At 41.4% G+C, this 24541-nt stretch overlaps 1 protein-coding gene across 1 annotated transcript in view; it reads left to right on the forward strand.

Moving 5' to 3' along the window:
- Positions 1–2485: 2485 nt before the first annotated feature.
- The window catches only part of LOC121571124 (serine/threonine-protein phosphatase PP1-beta catalytic subunit-like), a 35898-nt gene continuing 13842 nt past the window's right edge, over positions 2486–24541 (forward strand). The window contains exon 1 of the mRNA XM_041882431.2: positions 2486–2614. Within this exon, the coding sequence (XP_041738365.1) occupies positions 2563–2614 (52 nt within the window). The 5' untranslated portion in view covers positions 2486–2562. The remainder of the gene's footprint in view (positions 2615–24541) is intronic.

A 24541-nucleotide genomic window follows, 5' to 3' on the forward strand; every position in this document is an offset into this window, starting at 1 on the left:
ACACACCTCCAGGCTGTGTAAGGGCTATTTTACTAAGAAGGAGAGTGATGGAGTGCTGCATCAGATGACCTGGCTTCCACAATCACCCAACCTCAACCCAATTGAGATGGTTTGGGATGAGTTGGACCACAGAGTGAAGGAAAAGCAGCCAACAAGTTCTCAGCATATGTGGGAACTCCTTCAAGACTGTTGGAAAAGCATTCCTCAAAGCTGTCATCAAGGCAAAGGGTGGCTACTTTGAAGAATCTAAAATATTTAATATATTTTGATTTGTTTAACACTTTTTTGGTTACTACATGATTCCATATGCGTCGTTTCATAGTTTTGATGTCTTCACTATTATTCTAAAACGTAGAAAATAGTAAAAATAAAGAAAAACCCTTGAATGAGTAAGTGTATCCAAACTTTTGACTGGTACTGTATATATGTTTTTAAGGAACCCAGTCCAGCTTTCAACTTACTCTTGAAAGTTATAATAGTAGAATGCACAAGGTGCAATTTTGAAATTGGGTAGTGCATCATCAGTTTTCCTCTTGTCATGTCTGTCATTCCATACCTTAGAGAGCTATTTATAACTTGTCAGAAATGTCCAGATCAACTAGCGTGAGATGTTCCCCAATGCTGGGCCTGAGTGAAAAAGTTTGGGAATCCCTGTTATAAGCTACACAACTCGCCCACTGGGCATCGATGTCAATTCAACGTCTATTCCACATTGGTTCAACGTCATTTCATTGAAATTATGTGGAAACAACATTGATTCAACCAGTGTGTGCCCAGTGGGAGGCCAGTGGACTACCGGCATGTGGTCTCATTATTTTGCCCATAAAAAGCCCAATTCCCTATAAGCTATATGTAGTTTCTTGTACATGTAGGCTATATACACTGAACAAAAATATAAACGCAACATGTAAAGTGTTGGTCCCATGTTTCACGAGCTGAAATAAAAGATCAGAGAAATGTTCCATGTGCATAAAAAGCTTATTTCTCTCAAATTTTGTGCTGAAATTTGTTTACATCCCTGAATTTATCATTTGCCAATAATCCATCCACCTGACAGGTGAAGCATATCAACAAGCTGATTAAACAGCATGATCTTTACACAGGTGCACCCTGTGATGGGGACAATAAAAGGCCACTCTTAAATGTGCTGTTTTGGCACACAACACTATACCACAGATGTGTCAAGTTTGAGGGAACGCACAATTGGCATGCTGACTGCAGGAATGTCCACTAGAGCTGTTGCCAGATAATGTAATGTTAATTTCTCTACCATAAGCCGCCTCCAACATTGTTTTAGAAAATTTGGCAGTACGACCTCACAACGGCAGACCACGTGTAACCACGCCAGCCCAGGACCTCCACGTCCGGCTTCTTCACCTGCGGGATAATCTGAGACCAGCACCCGGACAGCTGATGAAACTGAGTATTTCTGTCTGTAATAAAGCCCTTTCTTGGGGAAAAACTCATTCTAATTGGCTGGGCCCAGCCCCCCAGTGGCTGAGCCTGGCTCCCAAGTGGGTGGGCCTATGCCCTCCCAGGCCCACCTATGGCTGCGCCCCTGCCCAGTCATGTGAAATACATAGATTAGGGCCTAATTCATGTATTTCAATTGACTATTTCCTTATATGAACTGTAATTCAGTAAAATCGTTGAAATTGTTGCATGTTGCTTTTATATTTTTGTTCAGTATATATAACATAGATAATAGGTAACCTATTATGTCTTGGATAGAGGTAAAGGCACCACAGTGTACACATTTATACTAGTGCACTACTCCGGCTATTGGACCATGCAGTGCGCCAAATGGCCAGAGGGAAGCGCCAAAAGCCAAGTTTGGTATCGACAGTTGACCCATCGCCCTCTCAAATCTCCATAATCTCTCGTGGACAGACTACATAAACATAATGATACTTTTAATCCAGCATCTGACCAATTACGCGAGACTTCAAAAATCCAAGACAAATCAAATATCCCACTGCAGGAGTAATAAAAACAAACCAGTATAAGATTTCCAGTAATGTTAATCAATTTAATTCACCCATTAATTTTGAAGTGATTCACAAATAGACTACTGAGATGTTAATTTTTTTATGATTTAGGCTACTCAATTTTATATGTAAAAAATAAATTATAAAACAGTATAAGCATTACACAATTAATTAAGAAATTGCTAATTGCAATTCCCTTTACTGAAATATGGCCATGGCTCATCATTATGCATAGGCCTTTATTGGATTTCATTCAATAGGTTAATTAGGCTATTTCTGCATATTTGCTATTGATTTATAACACACAGACACTAGCATACACCTGTTATGATTAGGCCTACATGTTCTTAGCTGTGTTATTACCATGAACCTGTGGCATTATAGGCCTATACTATAGGTCTACAGTGTTTTACCAGTACAAAACAACTTCGGGCGGAGAGACCCGGGAGCGTGCATTCCGCTGGCTGTGAGTCGGCGGCAGTGTTCAGGCGGTGCCTTCCAGGGACCGTGGCAGCAGTGAGCAGTGAGCAGTGGAGAGAGAGAGTGCTGTCTGACAGCACCACCCACTACAGAAATGGCTGAGGGGGAATTGGACGTCGACTCGCTGATCGCCCGACTATTAGAGGGTGAGTTTATCATAGCCGTTATATTTTTTAAATCACATTTCAAATCAGGGGGCTGGCCATTGCGTTACGGTATTAAACACTGTCCTTGCAGTGGAGGCCCTGGTTCGAGGGAAGGAGAGACAGAGGTGTAATCGTTAGCCAAACAGTTGCTAAAACGAGAGTTTCTATTGGACAAATTCAGGAAGGTCCTTCCCCGTTTGGTTCCGTTTGCTTTCGTTTAAGAAACGTTTTGCAACAGAATCAGCGTAATGAATATGCCCCCGGAGTTTAAGCGTATAGGTCTAGCCATAGTGAAGGGATACTTCAGAATTGTGGAAATGAAACCCTTTAACTACTTTCCCAGAGTTAGATGAACTCGTGGATACCATTTTTATGTCTCTGCATGCAGTTTGATAGAAGTTGCTGTTAGCGCAATTGTCTCTGTTTGCGGTTTAAATAAGTTGCTAACTAGTGTTAGCGCAATGACTGGAAGTCTAGGGTAACTCAAATCAAATGTATTTGTCACATGCTTCATAAACAACAGGTGTAGATAAACAGTAAAATGCAGTGCCAGCTCTAGCCTTTTGGGGGCCCTAAGCAAGTTTTGGTTGGAGGGCCCCCCACATCACTGCAAAACATTTTAGGCCCCCCATCGGTGGAGATAATTTTTTGTTTTAAACTTCATTTCCCGCAGTTCTACACAATTTGCCATGGGGCAGAGAGAACTGCAATTTTATAACACATTTCATGTAAATCTACTCATTTTGCCATGGGGCAGATAAGACATTTGCGGTTTTACAGCACATTTCCTGCAATTCTACTGATTTTGTAATGACTTATGCCTCGTTTACATTTAACATTTAAGTCATTTAGCAGACGCCCTTATCCAGAGTGACTTACAGTTTAGTGAGTGCATATATATATTTTTTATACTGTCCCCCTGTGGGAATCGAACCCACAACCCTGCCGTTGCAAACGCCATGCTCTACCAACTGAGCTACATCCCTGCCGGCCATTCCCTCCCCTACCCTGGACCAATTGTGCGCCGCCCCATGGGTCTCCCGGTCACGACAGAGCCTGGATTCGAACCAGGATCTCTAGTGGCACAGCTAGCACAACGCAGTGCCTTAGACCACTGCGCCACTCGGGAGTTATATATGATATCTGAGTTAGAATGACTAACAAATTCAATGTGGGCCCCCTGGAGGTCAGGGCCCCTGGGCACGTGCCGTTCGTGCCCGGTCGGTATTCGGCCATGATTACTTCAAGTTTAGATAGCTGGATAGACTAACTACCAATCAAAAAATTAAGTGACTAGGTAAAGGGGAAAGATAATAAACAGTAGCAGCAGCGTATGTGATGAGTCAAAAGAGATTAGTGCAAAAAGGGTCAATGCAGATATTCCTGGTAGCTATTGGTTAACAATTTAACTAACTACACTGAACAAAAATATAAAAGCAACATATAAAGTGTTGGTCCCATGTTTCATGAGCTGAAATAAAAGATCCCAGAAATGCTCCATACGCACAAAAGCTTATTTCTCTAAAATGTTGTGCACAAATTTGTTTACATCCCTGTTGGTGAGCATTTCTCCTTTGCCAAGATAATCTATCCACTTGACAGGAGTGGCATATCAACAAGCTGACTAAACAGCATGATCATTACACAGGTACACCTTGTGCTGGGGACAATAAAAGGTCACTCTAAAATGTGCAGTTTTGTCACACAACACAATGCCACATATGTCTCAAGTTTTGAGGGAGCGTGCAGTTGGCATGCTGACTGCAGGAATGTCCACCAGAGCTGTTGCCAGATAATTTAACGTAAAAAATAAAAAAAATGGTATCAGTGACCAACAGATACATATCTGTATTCCCAGTCATGTGAAATCCATAGATTAGGGCCTAATGCATTTTATTTAAATTGACTGATTTCCTCCATATGAACTCAGTAAAATCAATTAAATTGTTGCATGTTGGTTTATATTTTTGTTCAGTATATTTAGCAGTCTTATAGCTGCTAAAATAACGTAATTCGAAACTGTTACAATCTGACAAATTATGACTTTTGTTGCTTAAATGTTTACAAAGTTGCAAAACTCTATATAGTGTTGGTTTGGAATTATACTGTTACTGGTAGGCTTATACTGTTACTGAGTATTGGGTCAATTTCCTCTCTAGGCTACTCATGGATGATTAGAGGTTGAACCACAATCAATAGATCTAGATATCGATTTGGTTTGATGTGCAGGAATGTGAACAGTCTAGCCTATATAATTAGGTAAGTTAGGCTACTTCAGAAAAAGACTGTCTACTATACATAAAGCATAGAATAGAAGCCAAGCTCAGCTCAGCTGGTAGAGCACGGCGCTTGTAAAGCCAAGGTAGTGGGTTCGATCCCCGGGACCACCCATACACAAAAATGAATGCACGCATGACTGTAAGTCGCTTTGGATAAAAGCGTCTGCTAAATGGCATATTATTATTATTATTATTACACTTGATTGAATATTTAGGATAATATTATGAGATACTCCTTACATTAATAGTAACTAGATGGATGCTTAGTGAAGACAATTGTTGGACTTTCCAACTTGATTTACCAATTCATCTGTTGCAAAGAACCCTTCAACAAATGCTTGCCTATATCACCATATAGGCTAATGCTAATAATACACTGCAGTTACTGAGTCAGTTGCCTATTGGCATTATGTCACTTAGGCTGCATTTACAGAGGCAGCCTAATTCTGATCTTTTGCCACTAATTGGTCTTTTGACCAATCAGATCAGCTCTTTTGCCAAGAATTTGGATTTTAGTTTTAGAACATCTACTCATTCTAGGTTTTTCTTTATTTTTACTATTTTCTACATGGAATCATGTAGTAACCAAAAAAGTGTTAAACGAATGAAAATATGTAATATTTTAGATTCTTCAAAGTAGCCACCCTTTACCTTGATGACAGCTTTGGCATTCTCTCAACCAGCTTCACCTGGAATGCTTTTCCAATATTCTTGAAGGAGTTCCCACATATGCTGAACACTTGTTGGCTGTTTTTCCTTCACTCTGCGGTCCGACTCATCCCAAACCATAACACCTCCATGCTTTATGGTGGGAAATACACATGCGGAGATCATCCGTTCACCCACACCGCGTCTCACAAAGACACGGCGGTTGGAACCCAAAAATCTCAAATTTGGACTCCAGACCAAAGGACACATTTCCACTGGTCTAATGTCCATTGCTCGTGTTTCTTGGCCCAAGCAAGTCTTCTTATTGGTGTCCACACCTTGTCACAACACAACAGATTGGCTCAAACACATTAAGAAGGAAATAAATTCCACAAATTAAATTTGAAGGAGGCACACCAGTTAATTGAAATGCATTCCAGGTGGCTACCTCATGAAGCTGGTTGAGAGAATGCCAAGAGTGTGTAAAGCTGTCATCAAGACAATGGGTGGCTATTTGAAGAATCTGAAATATAAAATATATTATATAACACTTTTTTGGTTACTACATGATTCCATATGTGTTATTTCATAGTTTTGATGTCTTCACTATTATTCTACAATGTACAAAATAGTAAAAAAATAAAGAAAAACCCTGGAATGAGTAGGTGTTCTAAAACTTTTGACCGGTAGTGTATGTATATATATACATATATATATAAATATATATACATACATACATACTGAACAGAAATATAAACCCAACATGAAGCGATTTAACTGAGTTACAGTTCATATAAGGAAATCAGTCAATTGAAATAAATTCATTAGGCCCTAATCTATTGATTTCACATGACTGGGCAGGGGCGCAGCCATGGGTGGGCCTGGGAGGGCATAGGCCCATCCACTGGGGAGCCAGGCCCAGCCAATCAGAATGAGTTTTTCCCCACAAAAGGGCTTTATTATAGACAGAAATACTCCTCAGTTTCATCAGCTGTCCGGGTGGCTCATCTCAGATGATCCCGCAGGTGAAGAAGCCGGATGTGGAGGTCCTGGGCTGGTGTGGTTACACATGGTCTGCGGTTGTGAGACTGGTTGGACGTACTGCTAAATTCTCTAAAACGACATTGGAGGCGGCTTATGGTAGAGAAATGAACATTCAATTCTCTGGCAACAGCTCTGGTGGACATTCCTGCAGTCAGCCTGCCAATTGCAGGCTCCCTCAAAACTTGAGAAATCTGTGGCATTGTGTTGTGTGACAAAACTGCACATTTTAGAGTGGCCTTTTATTGTCCCTATCACAAGGTGCACCTGTGTAATGATCATGCTGTTTAGTAAGCTTCTTGATATGCCACACCTGTCAGGTGGATGGATTATCTTGGCAAAGGAGAAATGCTCACTAAAAGGGATTGAAACAAATTTGTGCACAACATTTTAGAGAAATAAGCTTTTTGTATGTATGGAACATTTCTGGGATCTTTTATTTCAGCTCATGAAACATGGGACCAACACTTTACATGTTGCGTTTTATAGTTTTGTTTAGTGTAGTAATCATAAGGAATTCAAGGAGTGCTCTGCTCCTCTTCTAGTATGGCAATTATTTTGTACCAGCCACAGAGAGATGGACAGGCTGCTCTGTTCACAACTAGGCACTTTCACACTGTAAGGTACATCGTAAGTGCACTGAGTTTAGGTCTCAGCAATTTGAAAAGTGCCTGTTTGTTCAGAAGTAGGCTACATTTAGACATTTGGCAGTTTCCTCCTAAAGTTAAAGACAATGTACATAACTTGGCAAAAAAATGATCTGTTATTCTGAGATGTTTTGTTATTAATGCAACACAGAATTACGAGTGTAAAGGGTTATGTGCTCCTGATCCTGTAGGTAACCTTTTTGCTTTCGGAAAAAAAACGATTGTTGTGCCCACACAGCCAATTATGAGCAGAGTTAGCTGGGCATGATGTCTCACTGAAGCATACGGGATTTCCAGACGGGTGAGGCTACAGTATGTGCTCTCAGGAACGAAAATCAAACTCAAAGACATTGTTCTTCTTGTGTGTTCTGTATATGTGTTTCCACACCTGGATTGTGCAACATTTGCCCATTTATTATTTTCAAAATTCTTCAAGCTCTGTCAAATTCCTTGTTAGTCATTGCTAGACAACCATTTTCAGGTATTGCCATTAGATTTTCAAGTAGATTTATGTCAAAGCTGTAACTAAGCCACTCAGGAATATTCACTGTCTTCTTGGTAAGAAACACCAGTGTAGATTTGGCCTTGTGTTTTAGGTTATTGTCCTGCTGAAAGGTGAATTCATGTCCCAGTGTCTGGTGGAAAGCAGACTGAACCAGATTTTCCTCTAGGATTTAGCCTGTGCTTAGCTCCATTTCATTTATTTTTTATCCCAAAAAACTCCCCAGTCCTTAACGATTACAGGCATACCCATAACATGATGCAGCCACCACTATGCTTGAAAATATGGAGAGTGGTACTTAGTAATATGTTTTATTGGATTTGCCCCTAAATATAACACTTTCTTTCAGGCAACATTTTTTGTAGTATTACTTTAGTGCCTTGTTGCAAACAGGATGCATGTTTTGGAATATTTTTTCTCTGTACAGGCTTCCTTCTTTTCACTCTTTTAGGTTAGTATTGTGGAGTAACTACAATGTTGTTGATCCAACCTTATACGTTTTCTCCTATCACATCCATTAAACTCTGTAACTATTTTAAAGTCACCATTGGCCTCATGGTGAAATCCCTGAGCGGTTTCCTTCCTCTCCGGCAACTGTGTTAGGAAGAACGGCTGTGTCTTTGTAGTGACTAGGTGTATTGATACATCATCCAACGTGTAATTAATAACTTCACCATGCTCAAAGGGAAATTCCATGTCTGATTTGTTCTATTTTTACCCATCTACTAATAGGTGCCCTTATTTGCGAGGCATTGGAAAACCTCCCTGGTCTTTGTGGTTGAATCTGTGTTTTGAAATGTACTGCTCGACTGAGGGACCTTACAGATAATTGTATTTGTGGGGTACAGAGATGAGGGATTCATAAAATAATTAATGCAACTTAGCACTATTATTGCAACTTATTATGTGACTGAACGTATTTAGGCTTGCCATAACAAAGGGGTTGAATACTTATTGACTCAAGACATTTCAGCTTTTACATTTTTGAAAAACATAATTCCACTTTGACATTGTGGGGTATTGTGTGTAGACCAATGACTCGCCCCTCCATTTCCTATAGTCCACGATCAGCTCCTTTGTTTTGCTGACGTTGAGGGAGATGTTGTTGTCATGGCACCACAATGCCAGGTCTCTGACCACCTCCATATAGGCTGCCCCATCGTCGTCGGTGATCAGTCCTACCACCATTGTGTCGTCAGCAAACTTGATAAAAAAAAAAAATGATGGTGTTGGAGTCGTGCACGATCACGCAGTGTTCAGTGAATAGGGAGTACAGGAAGGGACTAAGCACACACCCCGGAGGGGCCCGCGTGTTGATGGTCAGCGTGGCGGATGTGTTGTTACCTACCCTCACCGCCTGGGGGTGGCCTGTCAGGAAGTCCAGGATCCAGTTGCAGAGGGAGGTGTTCAGTCCCAGGGTCCTGAGCTTGGTGATGAATGCTGAGCTGTAGTCAATGAACAGCATTCTTACATAGGTATTCCTTTTGTCCAGGTGGGTGAGGGCAGTGTGGAGTGCAATAGAGATTGTGTTATCTGTGGATCTGTTGGGGCGGTATGCGAATTGGAGTGTGTCCAGGGTGTTTGGGATGATGATGTTGATGTGATCCATGACCAGCCTTTCAAAGCATTTCATGGCTCTAGATGTGAGTGTACAGGGTGATAGTCATTTAGGCAGGTTACCTTGCCGTTCTTGGGCACGTGGACTATGGTGGTCTGCTTGAAACAAGTTGGTATTACAGGCCGGGTCAGGGATAGGTCAGTGAATACATTTGCCAGCGCATGCTCTGAGTACGCGTCCTGGTATTCCGTCTGCGAATGGTTTTCCCTTTGTAATCCATGATAGTTTGCACGCCCTGCCACATCCGTCGAGCGTCAGAGGCGGCGTAGTAGGATTCGATCTTAGTCCTGTATTGACGCTTTGCCTGTTTGAGGGCTCGTCGGAGGTCGTAGCTGGATTTCTTATAAGCTTCCGGATTAGTGTCCCGCTGCTTGAATGAGGCAGCCCTTGCCGTTAGCTCAGTGCGAATGTTGCCTGTAATCCATGGCTTCTGGTTGGGATATGTACTTAAGGTCACTGTTGGGACGACATCGTCGATGCACTTATTAATGAAGCCGGTATAAACCAGTATAAACAAATGTATAGAATTTATTCCACAAGAGACAAAGTTCACAAATTCTACAGCACGTCTTAAGTGTAAAACTAACAATCCATGCCTTCTAGGAATGCTATAAAGTCCAAAGGTTATGGGCGGAGTTAGAAAGTTGGCTGTCAGAAGTATTACAATGTAAATTTACTTTTAGTCCGTCTGTCTGCATATTTCAAGACATGGCTTATGAGGGTGCAGTGAGATACCCGATGGGTTGGACGATACTTTTCTCGTCAATCATCTTGAAAATACGTAAAAACTGGAAATCAACCAATCCTCCATCGTTAACACAATGGAAAGGTCAAATGCTTTTATTATCTAAATGTTATAAGTGTGTGGGCGATGAAGGGAAAGAAAGTGATGCAGGTTGAGGCCATGTGGCCGAGAGTAATGTGGGCGATGGAAATGGGGGTGTGAGCAGGTGGGTCTGGGCAGGGGTGACGTTGTGGATGTTTGTGTGTGTCTGTATGTTGTCATTTGTATGTTTTGTATTGTTAGTCCCCTGTAGCTCAGTTGGTAGAGCATGGCGCTTGCAACGCCAGGGTTGTGGGTTCGTTTCCCACGGGGGGCCAGTATGAAAATGTATGCACTCACTTAACTGTAAGTCGCTCTGGATAAGAGTGTCTGCTAAATGACTAAAATGTTTAAAAATATATATAACAAATAAAATCGTACAAAAAACAACAACATTTTGTAGCTTAGCATCAACTTCTTAGCACCACTTCTGTATTGAGCGCATCACTGGTACTTCCTGTTTGAGTTTGCTTGTAAGCAGGAAGCAGGAGGATAAAGTTATGGTCTGATTTGCCAAAGAGAGGGCGAGGGAGGGCCTCAAGTTGCACAGGTGGCATGCTGGTAAAAATTAGGTCAAACGGATTTCAGTTTCCCTGCATCAAAATCACCATCCACCAGAAAACAAATATTAACACTGTGAATTCTACACCTCTACAACAGGGTCATGTTCAGCCCATATCAAATGGGAAAAAACATTTAGAAACTGAAGAGGTATTACCTGAACTTCACCAATAGGAAAACCTGTTGTTTTCATTTTCCGGTTTCACAATGTTTTCCCATTTTTTGCCTAATGAACACGTCCCAGGGTTGGAGATTCCTGGTTACCCCTTCAAATGGTGGTCTCACCTCCTTAACGGTGAGCATTTGTGCCACTCAGCTCCCCTCCAACCCCCTCTCGACCCCCCTCTGATCCCTCATTAAATGTCAACAGACGCACTTGTCACTCTCTGAGTAATTACCCACATGCCCCTTTGGTGACACACACACACGGCAGCAGCATACTGTATACTTGTGGTTGTTGTCTCTCATGACTCACTATTGCTCTCTTTCTCCTTTGTCTTTCATTCACACGCATCTCTCTCACTCACTCTCTCTCTCTCTCACACACACACACACACACACACAGGGCCAGCTCCAGGCATAAGCAACCGGAAAATAAATAACATTTGAGGAACAGAATCAGAACCGAGAACGAAAGTGGTCTATACTGTTCTGGAACAGAACCGTTATTTTAAAATCATGGGAACCAGTTATTTTACGTTCCAAGCATTTTTTTCTAGTCCTACAAAAAATGCAAGAAAGCGCCAATGCAAAGCCCTCAATTTGTCACTCAGAAAATTATTGTAGTGACTGCCTGCCTGCCAGCTGAAAATCTTTGCCAATGTGTGCGAGTCTAGGCTACCTGCCCCTTCCCCTCCAAAGAATAGTATAGTAGTCTGCTAGCTGATCCAATGTTAAGCCAACTCTCTGTTCAAAGATATTCAAGTTCCTTTATAGAAGCCGCTCCTCCGTAGGTATAATTCTGTGGGCCTAATTCAGATAATGCATGTCATAACAACAAAATTCCCAGCTTTTCAAGCCAAGCATCCTCCTCCATCCTCTCTCGCGCTCTCCCCACCCACAAAATTTCAGTCGCATTTCGTGCCCTACACTCGTCTGTTCAATGCATGTACAGTACCAGTCAAAAGTTTGGACACACCTACTCATTCAAGGGTTTTTCTTTATTTTTACTATTTTCTACATTGTAAAATAATAGTGAAGACATCAAAACTATGAAATAACGCATATGGAATCATGTAGTAACCAAAGAAGTGTTAAACAAATCAAAATAGATTTTATATTTGAGATTCTTCAAAGTAGCGACCCTATGCCTTGATGACAGCTTTGCCATCTCTTGGCATTCTCTCAACCAGCTTCATGAGGTAGTCACCTGGAATGCATTACAATTAACAGGTGTGCCTTGTCAAAAGTGAATTTGTGGAATTTCTTTCCTTCTTAATGCGTTTGAGCTTAATGCGTTTGTGTTGTGACAAGGTAGGGGTGGTATACAGAAGATAGCCCTATTTGGTAAAAGACCAAGTCCATATTATGGTAAGAACAGCTCAAATAAGCAAAGAGAAACGACAGTCCATCATTACTTTAAAACATGAAGGTTAGTCAATACGTAACATTTCAAGAACTTTTAAAGTTTCTTCAAGTGCAGTCGCAAAAACCATCAAGCGCTAAGATGAAACTGGCTCTCATGAGGACCGCCACAGGAAAGAAAGACCCAGAGTTACCTCTGCTGCAGAGGATAAGATCATTAGAGTTAACTGCACCTCAAGGATACCAATAAGAAGAAAGGACACCAATAATAAGAAGAGACTTGCTTGTCGTTTGGTCTGATGAGTCCAAATTTGAGATTTTTGGTTCCAACCGCATTGTCTTTGTGAGATGCGAAGTAGGTGAACGGATTATCTCTGCATGTGTGGATCCCACCGTGAAGCATGGAGGAGGTGGTGTGATGGTGTGGGGGTGCTTTGCTGGTGACACTGTCTGTGATTTATTTAGAATTCAAGGCACACTTAATCAGCATGGCTACCATAGCATTTTGCAGTGATACGCTATACCATCTGGTTTGTGCTTAGTGCGACTATCATTTGTTTTTCAACAGGACAATGACCCAAAACACACCTCCACGCTGTGTAAGGGCTATTTGACCAAGGAGAGTGATGGAGTGCTGCATCAGATGACCTGGCTTCCACAATCACCCGACCTCAACCCAATTGAGATGGTTTGGGATGAGTTGGACCACAGAGTGAAGGAAAAGCAGCCAACAAGTGCTCAGCATATGTGGGAACTCCTTCAAGACGGTTGGAAAAGCATTCCTCATGAAGCTTATTGAGAGAATGCCACGAGTGTGCAAAGCTGTCATCAAGGCAAAGGGTGGCTACTTCTAAAATATAAAATATTTTTTGATTTGTTTAATGCTTTTTTGGTTACTACATGATTCCATATGTGTTATTTCATAGTTTTGTTGTCTTCACTATTATTCTACAATGTAGAAAATAGTAAAAATAAAGGTGTGCAAACTTTTGACTGGTACTGTAAATTGATTGCCCGCTCTATAGCAAGCTGCTCTATAAGTAATTGAATGTTGAGCTATCTATGGGAAAAAAAGATTTCAGAGGTTTAAAAAGGAACAGAAACATAACTTTTTCTGGGTTCGAACCGGTTCAGAACTTTATTTTGCTGGTTAGAACAGTGGAACGGAACAAAGAAAATATTGGTTCTGTTCAGAACAAAACGATTGTAAAATAATTTCAGTTCCAACCCCTGCTGCTAATACATATTCACAAATTGGGGGTGGGACGTTGTGGTGATTTCCACGTGGAGTGGAGAAATAACAAGTAGGGCACTGACAGCTGTTTACCTTTTTTAGCTAGCGAATGTTTTCTGTTGTTATTACACCGTGTTCTAAAGATTAGCCAGCTGGCTAGGCTATGGCTGGTTCTGGAGCTGGATTTGTCATAAGTATTTAGGGAAAACTTCGCCACAGATGGATAGGGGAAACAAGTATCTTTGACTTTGCCATATATTGTTGTAGCCAAAGTTTTGGCATGTTCTATAAATAGCAGCCATGAATCCTCAATAGAAATAGAAATAATAAGATGAAGCTCTGGTAATATGGATAGCCTAACTATTGAACGGTTTGGACTAGAGACAACTCTTTCTACATTGTAATGGAATTTGTACAACCTTTGCGAGGCTGCTGGCAGGCTATTCGGCTGTGCTACAGCAATGCCAAGTCAGCCCGTGCTCATGCCATGGTTAGGGGAAGTGAAATGATAAGCCACAATGACTTTGCTCATGATGCACGCCGCAAATTATATCTGACAACACCCTGAGCGCATCGGACATGAAACGAAACACCAATACAAATGTAACAACAGCACAAAATAGATAAATAAGATTGTGGAATTTTCTTTCTTGAGTGCCTTTTCATTATAGGATAGACACTTGTGATTTCTAGCTGCACCAATCAAAGCAGTGGCGCATGGTCAAAACCATTCATCTTGGGGGGAGCGGGGTTCTAAAATGTAATCATATCACACACAATTGTACCATTTATAAAATTGTCTCTTTTTTATAGACTAGCTAAAAAAATTGAAACTTGACAAATTATCCAATGTATTATGATCATTTGCTGGTAAAAACATATGTTTGCACCTGCCATTTTAATTTGCTCCATGGCTCAGGCAGCCAAGTGTAGGCTACGGCGAAAAGCTGTGTTTCTCAGCCAAAGATTATTTATTATATTTCGCAGCTCTATCGTAAGAGGAAGAACTTTGCAGGTGTTTCTGATTAATAAACAATGCCATGCTGGTGGGTGGTACCATTCAAATAAAACCTAGCCCTGAAAAGAAATGTAGACTGAAAAGTATTAGCACGTCATATCATAGGGGAAACACACAGCATTGGCATGGAAAATATCCGAAGTTACCACTTCAGATTTCCCACTTCAACCCCAAATATGTCTATGATTTATTTACTTAAATCGTTGCATAACATCATGGGTAAGCTATGGGCATCGTCTTTCAACTGAAAAAAAGTGAATTTCCATCCTTGTGGGTGTTTAAAATGACTAAAATGTCTCTCCACCCCATGGCAAAATGTGTAGAATTGCATTAAATGTGTTATAAAATGTATTTTTTTCTCCGCCCCATTGCAAAATGAACTTTAAAACATACAGTTTTTGTCTCCGCCGTCAAGAGGGGCCACTAAAATGTTTTGCTCGAGGTGGGGGCCCCCCCAACCAAATCTGGCTTAGGGCTCCCAAAAGGCTAGAGCCGGCCCTGAACACACAGAGCACATTGTTTTGGCAGACAGGTGGTAGACAGGAACAGGGGGAGCCTGTCTTTCTACTACAGTCTATAGTCTGCATTCCCTCCCGTTTTATGACTAGGGAGTTTTCCTGATCAGGAATGACTACTGGCCCTGTTGTGTAGAGGTAAAGCCACAGGAGCAATGTACAGGTAACTGCCAAAATAACAAAAACACTTACATTTACATTTACGTCATTTAGCAGACGCTCTTATCCAGAGCGACTTACAGTTAGTGCATACATTATTCTTTTTTAAATTTTCATACCCCATGGGAATCGAACCCACAACCCTGGCGTTGCAAACGCCATGCTCTACCAACTGAGCTACCTCCCTCCCCCCACTTGAGTAAATGAGGGATACAAACTATATTGAAAGAAGGTGCTTCCACACAGGTGTGGTTCCTGAGTTAATTAAGCAGTTAACATCCCATCATCCTTAGGGTCACGCATAAAAAAGACACTTGTAGAATCTATGTCAAGTTGCATTGAAGCTGTTCTGGCTCATGGTGGCCCAAAGCCCTATTAAGACACTTTATGTTGGTGTTTCTTTTATTTTGGCAGTTACCTGGAACGCCATGCTTTATAAAATAAGCTTATTTGCTGTGTGTCTGTCTGTCCATCTGTGCGTGCGTCTTTGTGTGTGTGTGATTAATTGTTTATATCAGTCTCATGTCTGTGGTCTGTCACGGCCACACACACAAGAACCGAGGTTGTTTGACATTTGTTCCATCTGTTTTACTGTCCCTAAGACACTGGCCTCTGACAGAATAGTACCCTCATCTGATAGATGGACTCTCTCTCAGGGGGTCTCTCAGATTCTTCATACTGTACATATACAATACATTCTCTTGTCACTGTGTTCTATCTGTGTATTTTGGGGGGGCTAGTCATTGGAATTCCAGCCATTATTACGTGCTAGCTAGGAAAGCATCTTTGAGGGCAAAATGTAGACTAATTGAACAGTTTCCTATACCATCGGATTGAGTTAGTTTTAGTTCTCCATGCATGTTTCTCGTGTCTTATGCTTGTTTCAGTTTTCCATCTTTTGGGGGGTTAGCTTTGTACAGGAATGTGAGCATGTGGGAAAGTCATTGGAATTCCAGCCATAATTACATGCTAGCTAGGAAAGCATATTTGAGGGCAAAATGTAGGCTAATTGAACAGTTTCCTATACCATCGGATTGAGGTAGTTTTAGTTCTCCATGCATGTTTCTCGTGTCTTATGCTTGTTTCAGTTTTCCATTCCCCCCCTCCAGTACCTGCTTCTCCTTAGCTTCATAAGTATTGCTTCTACATAAGATTCACAGTATGTTGCTTGTAAAAATAATTGGCCAATGTTTATTCTTCTCTTCTCTTTCTCGTCGGCATTCACCTTTTATATAGCCATTGCTTTTGCCGGGAAGGAGCAAGAGACATTTAACTTTGACCATGTTGTGCGACCGTTGTCATGGTAACCTGACAGCTGCATGTTCTAAAATATGGTGCCCTTATATGGTGAGTAGAATGATTGAGCCTGACACCTTGGAAATCAAGTTAAAAACAATGAGTTGCTCTTTTTAGTACAGCTACTGTTGGCTTGTGACTCATTCAAAATACTTCTCTATAGAGCTCGTCAGCTTGTAGTCCTAAAACCCGGAAATAAGTTACCTCTGGTTTGTTCAGCCATCCCTATGGGAAAAATGAATGGGGAAAGAATATCATTTTGGGATAAACGCTTAAAATAAGGTCTGAGGTTAACACAGGCTTAGGAGATCTTATACCTTTTGTTCTATGAGATAATAGCAGTCCGTTAGCAGTACCTTTTATGTTTTTATTATTACATCAATTCTTAAACATTTACAAAAAGTGACGTTAGCTGATGAAGATTATCTCATAGAACAAACGTATAAGATCTCCTAAGCCTGTTTTTTGGCATTTATCCAAAAACCAGACAAAAGCGCCATTAATTTTCCTCATAGGCTTTGTCCAACGAACCATGGCGATGTTGGTGCTTACAAAAAGACGCCATTACTATTTCTCTCTATTCTTATACAATTACTAAATAAATAGCCAACATAATAAAACAATTAATAAACAAGTATTACAATGATCTATTGTCATACATTCATTTAATCATCACAAATACATTTACATTTTAGTCATTTAGCAGACGCTCTTATCCAGAGCGACTTACAGTTAGTGCATACATTACTTTATTTTATTTTATTTAAATTATACCCCCCGTGGGAAACGAACCCACAACCCTGGCGTTGCAAACGCCACGCTCTACGAACTGAGCTACATCCCCTGCCGGCCATTCCCTCCCCTACCCTAGACGACGCTGGGCCAATTGTGCGCCGCCCCATGGGTCTCCCGGTCACGGCTTGCTACGACAGAGCCTGGATTCGAACCAGGATCTCTAGTGGCACAGCTAGCACTGCGATGCAGTGCCTTAGACCACTTGCGCCACTCGGGAGTAAATTTAATCATCTCATTCTTCAGCTAGTGCTCAATACACAGCAAGAAACAATTGCTGTGTTCGAATACCCATACTAGCATACTTTATACTACATAGTTAATGAGTATATACTACATACTATATACTATTAGTTCATTTAAGTATACTGTAAACGAACGGTATCCTTTCAGTTGAACGTACTAGCGCTTCGCCTGTTTACCGGAAGTTGAAGCTGTTGCAATGCAACCTCTTGGTAGCTTCTTAGCGTAACAAATGACTAGCTAGACATTTTAAGATTTCGGCTGTGTTCATAAATTCAATATGGAGTGCAAGAGAGCGCTCAGAGTGCGCTCGTAAATCCAGAGCGATGTCAGTTTGTCCATTCGTAAATTCAGAGCGTTTCGCTCTCGGAGCGCACACTGGACGCTCTGGCCGAGGAGTAGGGTTGATCCGAGCATTCTGACCTCACAACGGCAGTCAAGCACCCAAGCTAACTGGCTAGCTTGCTAGCTACTTCCAGACACAAATGAGAGAACAACTCACTCTGACCATTTTACTCACCCTAGCAGAGCTGGTTAGGCTGTTTTCATGTTATCCAGAGTGTTGGTGACTGTAACTGTGCTGCTGGCAACAATTTAACTACGCTTTTTTTGCCGACGTTTACTGACACCGGCATATTCAACGGCTGTTGAGCATTTTGTAAATTGATCTGTTATTCTGCGCTCTGGCACACTCAGACGAGAGTGCTCTGAAATCGGAGTAGATAGCCAGAATTAACAATGTCCATTGAGAACACACAACGACTATACCATTTAGCTAAGAATGACGTGAATAATCAAGTCAATAAACGTTGGGTAGTTAGATAGCATATATTTAATATACTGCCTGGCAAGTTCAATGTATTAGTAGCAAACTAACGTTAGGTAGCTAGCTAACATACCGGTACATACTACTGTAATGCTATGCGGTTCGTAAGGATAGCATAGCTAACAAATTGTCAGCCAACAACTTGTAACTTATTTGAAAAGTCATTACTTTATTACATTGCTCAACATTTTCTTAACATTTGTCATAGTTAAAGCAAGGAATTTGTATCCGCTCTCGTCGGACTTCGGCTGCATATTTTCAGCCATTTACTTCAAATCTGAAAACGTTGTGAAGCCACGCCCATTTTCTGAAGAATTGCATTATGGGCTCTAAAAGCACCGAAATAGTGTCCACTGCTTGTATACTTCGTATTTTGGCGAATTTAGTACTATGACCAATAAGCATACTACATACTACATTTACGTCACAAATAGTGCGGTTAGTATGAGTATTCAAACACAGCTAATGTTTAGGCTTTTGTTTATATCCTGTGCCCATTTGGACTGAGCCTCCGTTACCATGACAACAGAGCTGCCATTAGTTATTGTTAGCTTCTATGCTAGCGGACATCTAACAAACTAATTTAACTATGAAAACGTAACGAAAGCAATAGTGTAACTACACTCCTCTTATCTTAGTGTTTCTTATTATGTGCTTTACAACTCGCTCACCTTGGAAAAAAGTTTAAACCAATGAGTTTATATCTGGTTGCTCTTAGTACAGCTACTGTTGGCTTGTCACTCATTCAACTGACAAGCTAGCGTGAGAACTACAGCAGTGAGAGCTCGTGGCTGAAACCAGCACAACCAAACTTCTATAAATATACTGTATGATTAGCTAGCAATTACAAAGTTTAACATACAGTCGGGAAAAAAAGTATTTAGTCAGCCACCAATTGTGCAAGTTCTCCCACTTAAAAAGATGAGAGAGGCCTGTAATTTCCATCATAGGTACACGTCAACTATGACAGACAAATTGAGATTTTTTTTCTCCAGAAAATCACATTGTAGGATTTTTAATGAATTTATTTGCAAATTATGGTGGAAAATAAGTATTTGGTCACCTACAAACAAGCAAGATTTCTGGCTCTCACAGACCTGTAACTTCTTATTTAAGAGGCTCCTCTGTCCTCCACTCGTTACCTGTATTAATGGCACCTGTTTGAACTTGTTATCAGTATAAAAGACACCTGTCCACAACCTCAAACAGTCACACTCCAAACTCCACTATGGCCAAGACCAAAGAGCTGTCAAAGGACACCAAAAACAAAATTGTAGACCTGCACCAGGCTGGGAAGACTGAATCTGCAATAGGTAAGCAGCTTGGTTTGAGGAAATCAACTGTGGGAGCAATTATTAGGAAATGGAAGACATACAAGACCACTGATAATCTCCCTCGATCTGGGGCTCCACGCAAGATCTCACCCCGTGGGGTCAAAATGATCACAAGAACGGTGAGCAAAAATCCCAGAACCACACGGGGGGACCTAGTGAATGACCTGCAGAGAGCTGGGACCAAAGTAACAAAGCCTACCATCAGTAACACACTACGCCGCCAGGGACTCAAATCCTGCAGTGCCAGACGTGTCCCCCTGCTTAAGCCAGTACATGTCCAGGCCCATCTGAAGTTTGCTAGAGTGCATTTGGATGATCCAGAAGAGGATTGGGAGAATGTCATATGGTCAGATGAAACCAAAATATAACTTTTTGGTAAAAACTCAACTCGTCGTGTTTGGAGGACAAAGAATGCTGAGTTGCATCCAAAGAACACCATACCTACTGTGAAGCATGGGGGTGGAAACATCATGCTTTGGGGCTGTTTTTCTGCAAAGGGACCAGGACGACTGATCCGTGTAAAGGAAATAATGAATGGGGCCATGTATCGTGAGATATTGAGTGAAAACCTCCTTCTATCAGCAAGGGCATTGAAGATGAAACGTGGCTGGGTCTTTCAGCATGACAATGATCCCAAACACACCGCCCAGGCAACGAAAGAGTGGCTTCGTAAGAAGCATTTCAAGGTCCTGGAGTGGCTTAGCCAGTCTCCAGATCTCAACCCCATATAAAATCTTTGGAGGGAGTTGAAAGTCCGTGTTGCCCAGCGACAGCCCCAAAACATCACTGCTCTAGAGGAGATCTGCATGGAGGAATGGGCCAAAATACCAGCAACAGTGTGTGAAAACCTTGTGAAGACTTACAGAAAACGTTTGACCTGTGTCATTGCCAACAAAGGGTATATAACAAAGTATTGAGAAACTTTTGTTATTGACCAAATACTTATTTTCCACCATAATTTGCAAATAAATTCATTAAAAATCCTACAATGTGATTTTCTGGATTTTTTTTCCTCATTTTGTCTGTCATAGTTGATGTGTACCTATGATGAAAATTAAAGGCCTCTCTCATCTTTTTAAGTGGGAGAACTTGCACAATTGGTGGCTGACTAAATACTTTTTTTCCCCACTGTATATCTCATATTCTCCCCCTCTTGAAAAATGTTGTTCCGATATTACAACTATACAGGTAAATTATACCTTCAACTACTTGTTGGCATTGCACAGGGAACCCAAAAATGACTAATTAAACTATACCAATTACACTGTGGCCAGTTTATTAGGTACACCCATCTAGTACCTGGTCGGACCCCCCTTTTTCTCTAGAACAGCCTGAATTCTTCGGGGCATGGAAATGTTGCTCAATTGGTATCAAAGGGACCTAACATGTGCCAGGAAAACATCCCCCACACCATTTCACCACTGCCATGGACTCATGCTGTTTACGGCAAATCCTCACTCTGCCATAAAAATCCTCACTCTGCCATCAGTGTGATGCAACAGGAACCGGGATTTGTCGGCAGTGCTTGACTTAGGCCGGAGCTTTCCGGTGTGCCGTACCAGCACCTCTAATTTTGGCAGAATTGAATTCCGGCTCCTCTATAAAACAAAGTAGCCTATCGCAGTCCCAGATTCACACACCAAGGTAAAAAAGCTTGATCAAAGCGTAATGAAGGCAGGATCTGCATTGAACGAGTTGACATCTGGAATGACTTCTCCTGTGCAGTGTTCCATCTGGTTTGATCTCTAGTATTCTCCATTATCTGAGCAAGGCTCTCACTTCACTGTGTGAATTACATTTGCACTTGGCCTCTGGTTTCTCATCTTGTACGCCAACACTTTTCCAATCACTGGATCTTTGTGTTGAGCCTCCTGTGTCTCGTCTCTGGAGATTGGTTGTACTGTTCTGAGTAGTGTCTCATTCTCTGTTTGTTCTTGGATGGCGTTGAATGTGATGGAGCTGAACAGTGGATTAGGCTCTTCCTGCTGCTTTGTGGCACTGACAGTGTCCTGACTTGCTCCCTCTGTACACTGTGTCATGAACGTCTCCGTATCCAATGGCATCCTTGATAGGCCATCTGTGTCTCCATTTGCCTTACCAGGTCTGTACTTTATGGTGAAGTTGAAATCAGCCAATTCAGCAACCCACCTCTGTCCTGTTACATTCAACTTAGCAGTGGTCAGTACCACTGCTTTAATTTCTTCACATTCACAACAGTAAGTTAGCAGCTTGCCATAGCCTACTTGTAAATCATTTGTAAATAATGACCTTGTATTTTCCTGTTATGGTAAATAAAAGGTTGGCTACTCAACGTTGTTAGATAGCCAATGTTCTGGTAATTATATGAGCTGGCTGGACAAAGAAAACCTTAATATTAATTATTAAAATATTAATTAATTAAGGTCCTAAGAAACATAAGACCAATACAATTTATTTTCAAAAGAATAGAATAGCATATTTTGAGTTTAAAATGCTTTCCCCACTGTCATATAACAAAAAACAAAAAAAGTTGTATTTTAAAACAGAGCCCGTGTCCTCATTTTTTTTGCCCATGTCCTCATTCCTTTTTGCGGTAGAAGCATTAGAATCGCTCTTTCCGATCATGCAAAGAAATACAAAATCTGACCTGGATGAACCTCTGTAGGATGATTTCAGAAAGTTGCTTTTTAAAGAAATAAAAAATCTGACCTGGATAAACCTTTGTAGGATGATTTCAGAAAGTTGCTTTTGTGATCCACATTGGTTGTGATCACAACATTGCACACTTTCTCTTCTTTCAAACTCCCCAACAGTTAATTTGGCTGAAAACAGATAGCCTACTAGTGATTTGTAGTTTAAGTTAGAATTTGTATGCATATTAACCCATCATTTCTTGGCTAAATATAAGGGCCTTTAAATATTTACCTGTCAACTTCAAGAAAGAAAGATGATGAAAATTCAGTGTGTATTCCCCCAGGCTAAATGCCAAAGCATTTCTGTGACAAAAGACAAGAACAGCTTAAGGACAGAACTACATACATTTAAATGGAGAGAATAAATCCATTAAAATCATTTAGTTGAAGCTTTTTGATTGACAAGGACAGTTTTGATGTCGGACAACATGATTTAATGCGTGCCAAAGACAGTAAGATAAAAGGCGACGTTTATAGTGAGAGGTTGGCGGGACTTTTAAATACATTACTGCAATCATGACTAGGTCAGTTGGGGGAAATAAAAGTACAGGCTTTGTTGTCGGCAATACCTTTCAGATATAAAGAAAGGATGTCAAAAAATTTGGCGGCATGGTAAAGTTGGCAGAAAAACGTATTGGTTTGAAAGGTGTCATTTTGGAGTCACTTTTATTGTAAATAAGAATATAATATGTTTCTAAACACTTCTACATTAATGTGGATGCTACCATGATTACAGAAAGTCCTGAATGAATCGCGAATGAGTGAGAACGTTACAGCAGCATGAAAATCATACCCTCCCAAAAATGCTAACCTCCCCTGTTATTGTAATGGTGAGATGTTAGCATGTCTTGGGGGTATGATATTTGTGCGTCTGTAAATTTCTCACTCATTATTATTCATGATTCATTGAGGAATTTCTGTAACCATGATAGCATCCACATTAATGTAGAAGTGTTTAGAAACATATTATCATTTCAAATCCGAAGTGCTGGAGTAAAGAGCCAAAACAAAACAAAAATAGCCACTGTCCCACTAACTATTCCACTGCATCTCTCTCTCGCTCTCTCTCTGCCCACACGCCCTAGCTTACCAACAATAGCCTCTCTGTCTCCCTGCCATCACAGGTGGCCCGTGACCTTTCACAGATTTTATATGGCACAAACAACACCATTTCGCCATACATGAGCATGGCAGAGAGCACATAAACCTGCAGTTAGAGCTGGAGTCATTTTGTGTTCTTTTTGTTTACAGTACATTAGGGCAGGGGTTCCCAAACTTTTTCACTCAAGCCCCCCTTCCAGCATGCGGAAACATCGCACGCCCCCCCCTCCCCTGCACGCACATCTATTTCTATGGGCACAAGCACTGTTCATGACACAAACTGTTCACACCCCTCTTGTTGGCGGAGAGAACATTTTGCAGGTTAAAGCTTATTTCCTTTGGTGGCATGTCTTGTGGCGTATGCATGGGTGTCTTAGCTGTGTGCTAGTAGTTTAAACAGACACCTCGGTGCATTCAGCATGTCAACACTTCTTACAAAAACAAGTAGTAATTAATGAAGTCAATCTCTTCTCCACTTTGAGCCATGAGAGATTTACATGCATATTATTAATGTTAGCTCTCCGTGTACATTTAAGGGCCTGCCGTGCTGCCCTGTTCTGAGCCAATTGTAATTTTCCGAGGTCCCTCTTTGTGGCACCTGACCACACGACTGAACAGTAGTCCCCCTACAACAGCCCGTCTGGTGTTCAACCTTCCCAAGTTCTCTCACGTCACCCCGCTCCTCCGCACACTCCACTGGCTTCCAGTTGAAGCTCGCATCTGCTACAAGACCATGGTGCTTGCCTACGGAGCTGTGAGGGGAATGGCACCTCCGTACCTTCAGGCTCTGATCAGTCCCTACACCCAAACGAGGGCATTGCGTTCATCCACCTCTGGCCTGCTGGCCCCCCTACCTCTGCGGAAGCACAGTTCCCGCTCAGCCCAGTCAAAACTGTTCGCTGCTCTGGCGCCCCAATGGTGGAACAAGCTCCCTCACGACGCCAGGACAGCGGAGTCACTCACCACCTTCCGGAGACACTTGAAACCCCACCTCTTTAAGGAATACCTGGGATAGGATAAAGTAATCCTTCTACCCCCCCTTACCCCACCCCCCCAAATTGTATTTATTTATTGTAAAGTGGTTATCCCACTGG

The sequence above is a fragment of the Coregonus clupeaformis genome, chromosome 8, assembly GCF_020615455.1.
Source record: "Coregonus clupeaformis isolate EN_2021a chromosome 8, ASM2061545v1, whole genome shotgun sequence".
Classification (NCBI taxonomy): Eukaryota; Metazoa; Chordata; class Actinopteri; order Salmoniformes; family Salmonidae; genus Coregonus; species Coregonus clupeaformis.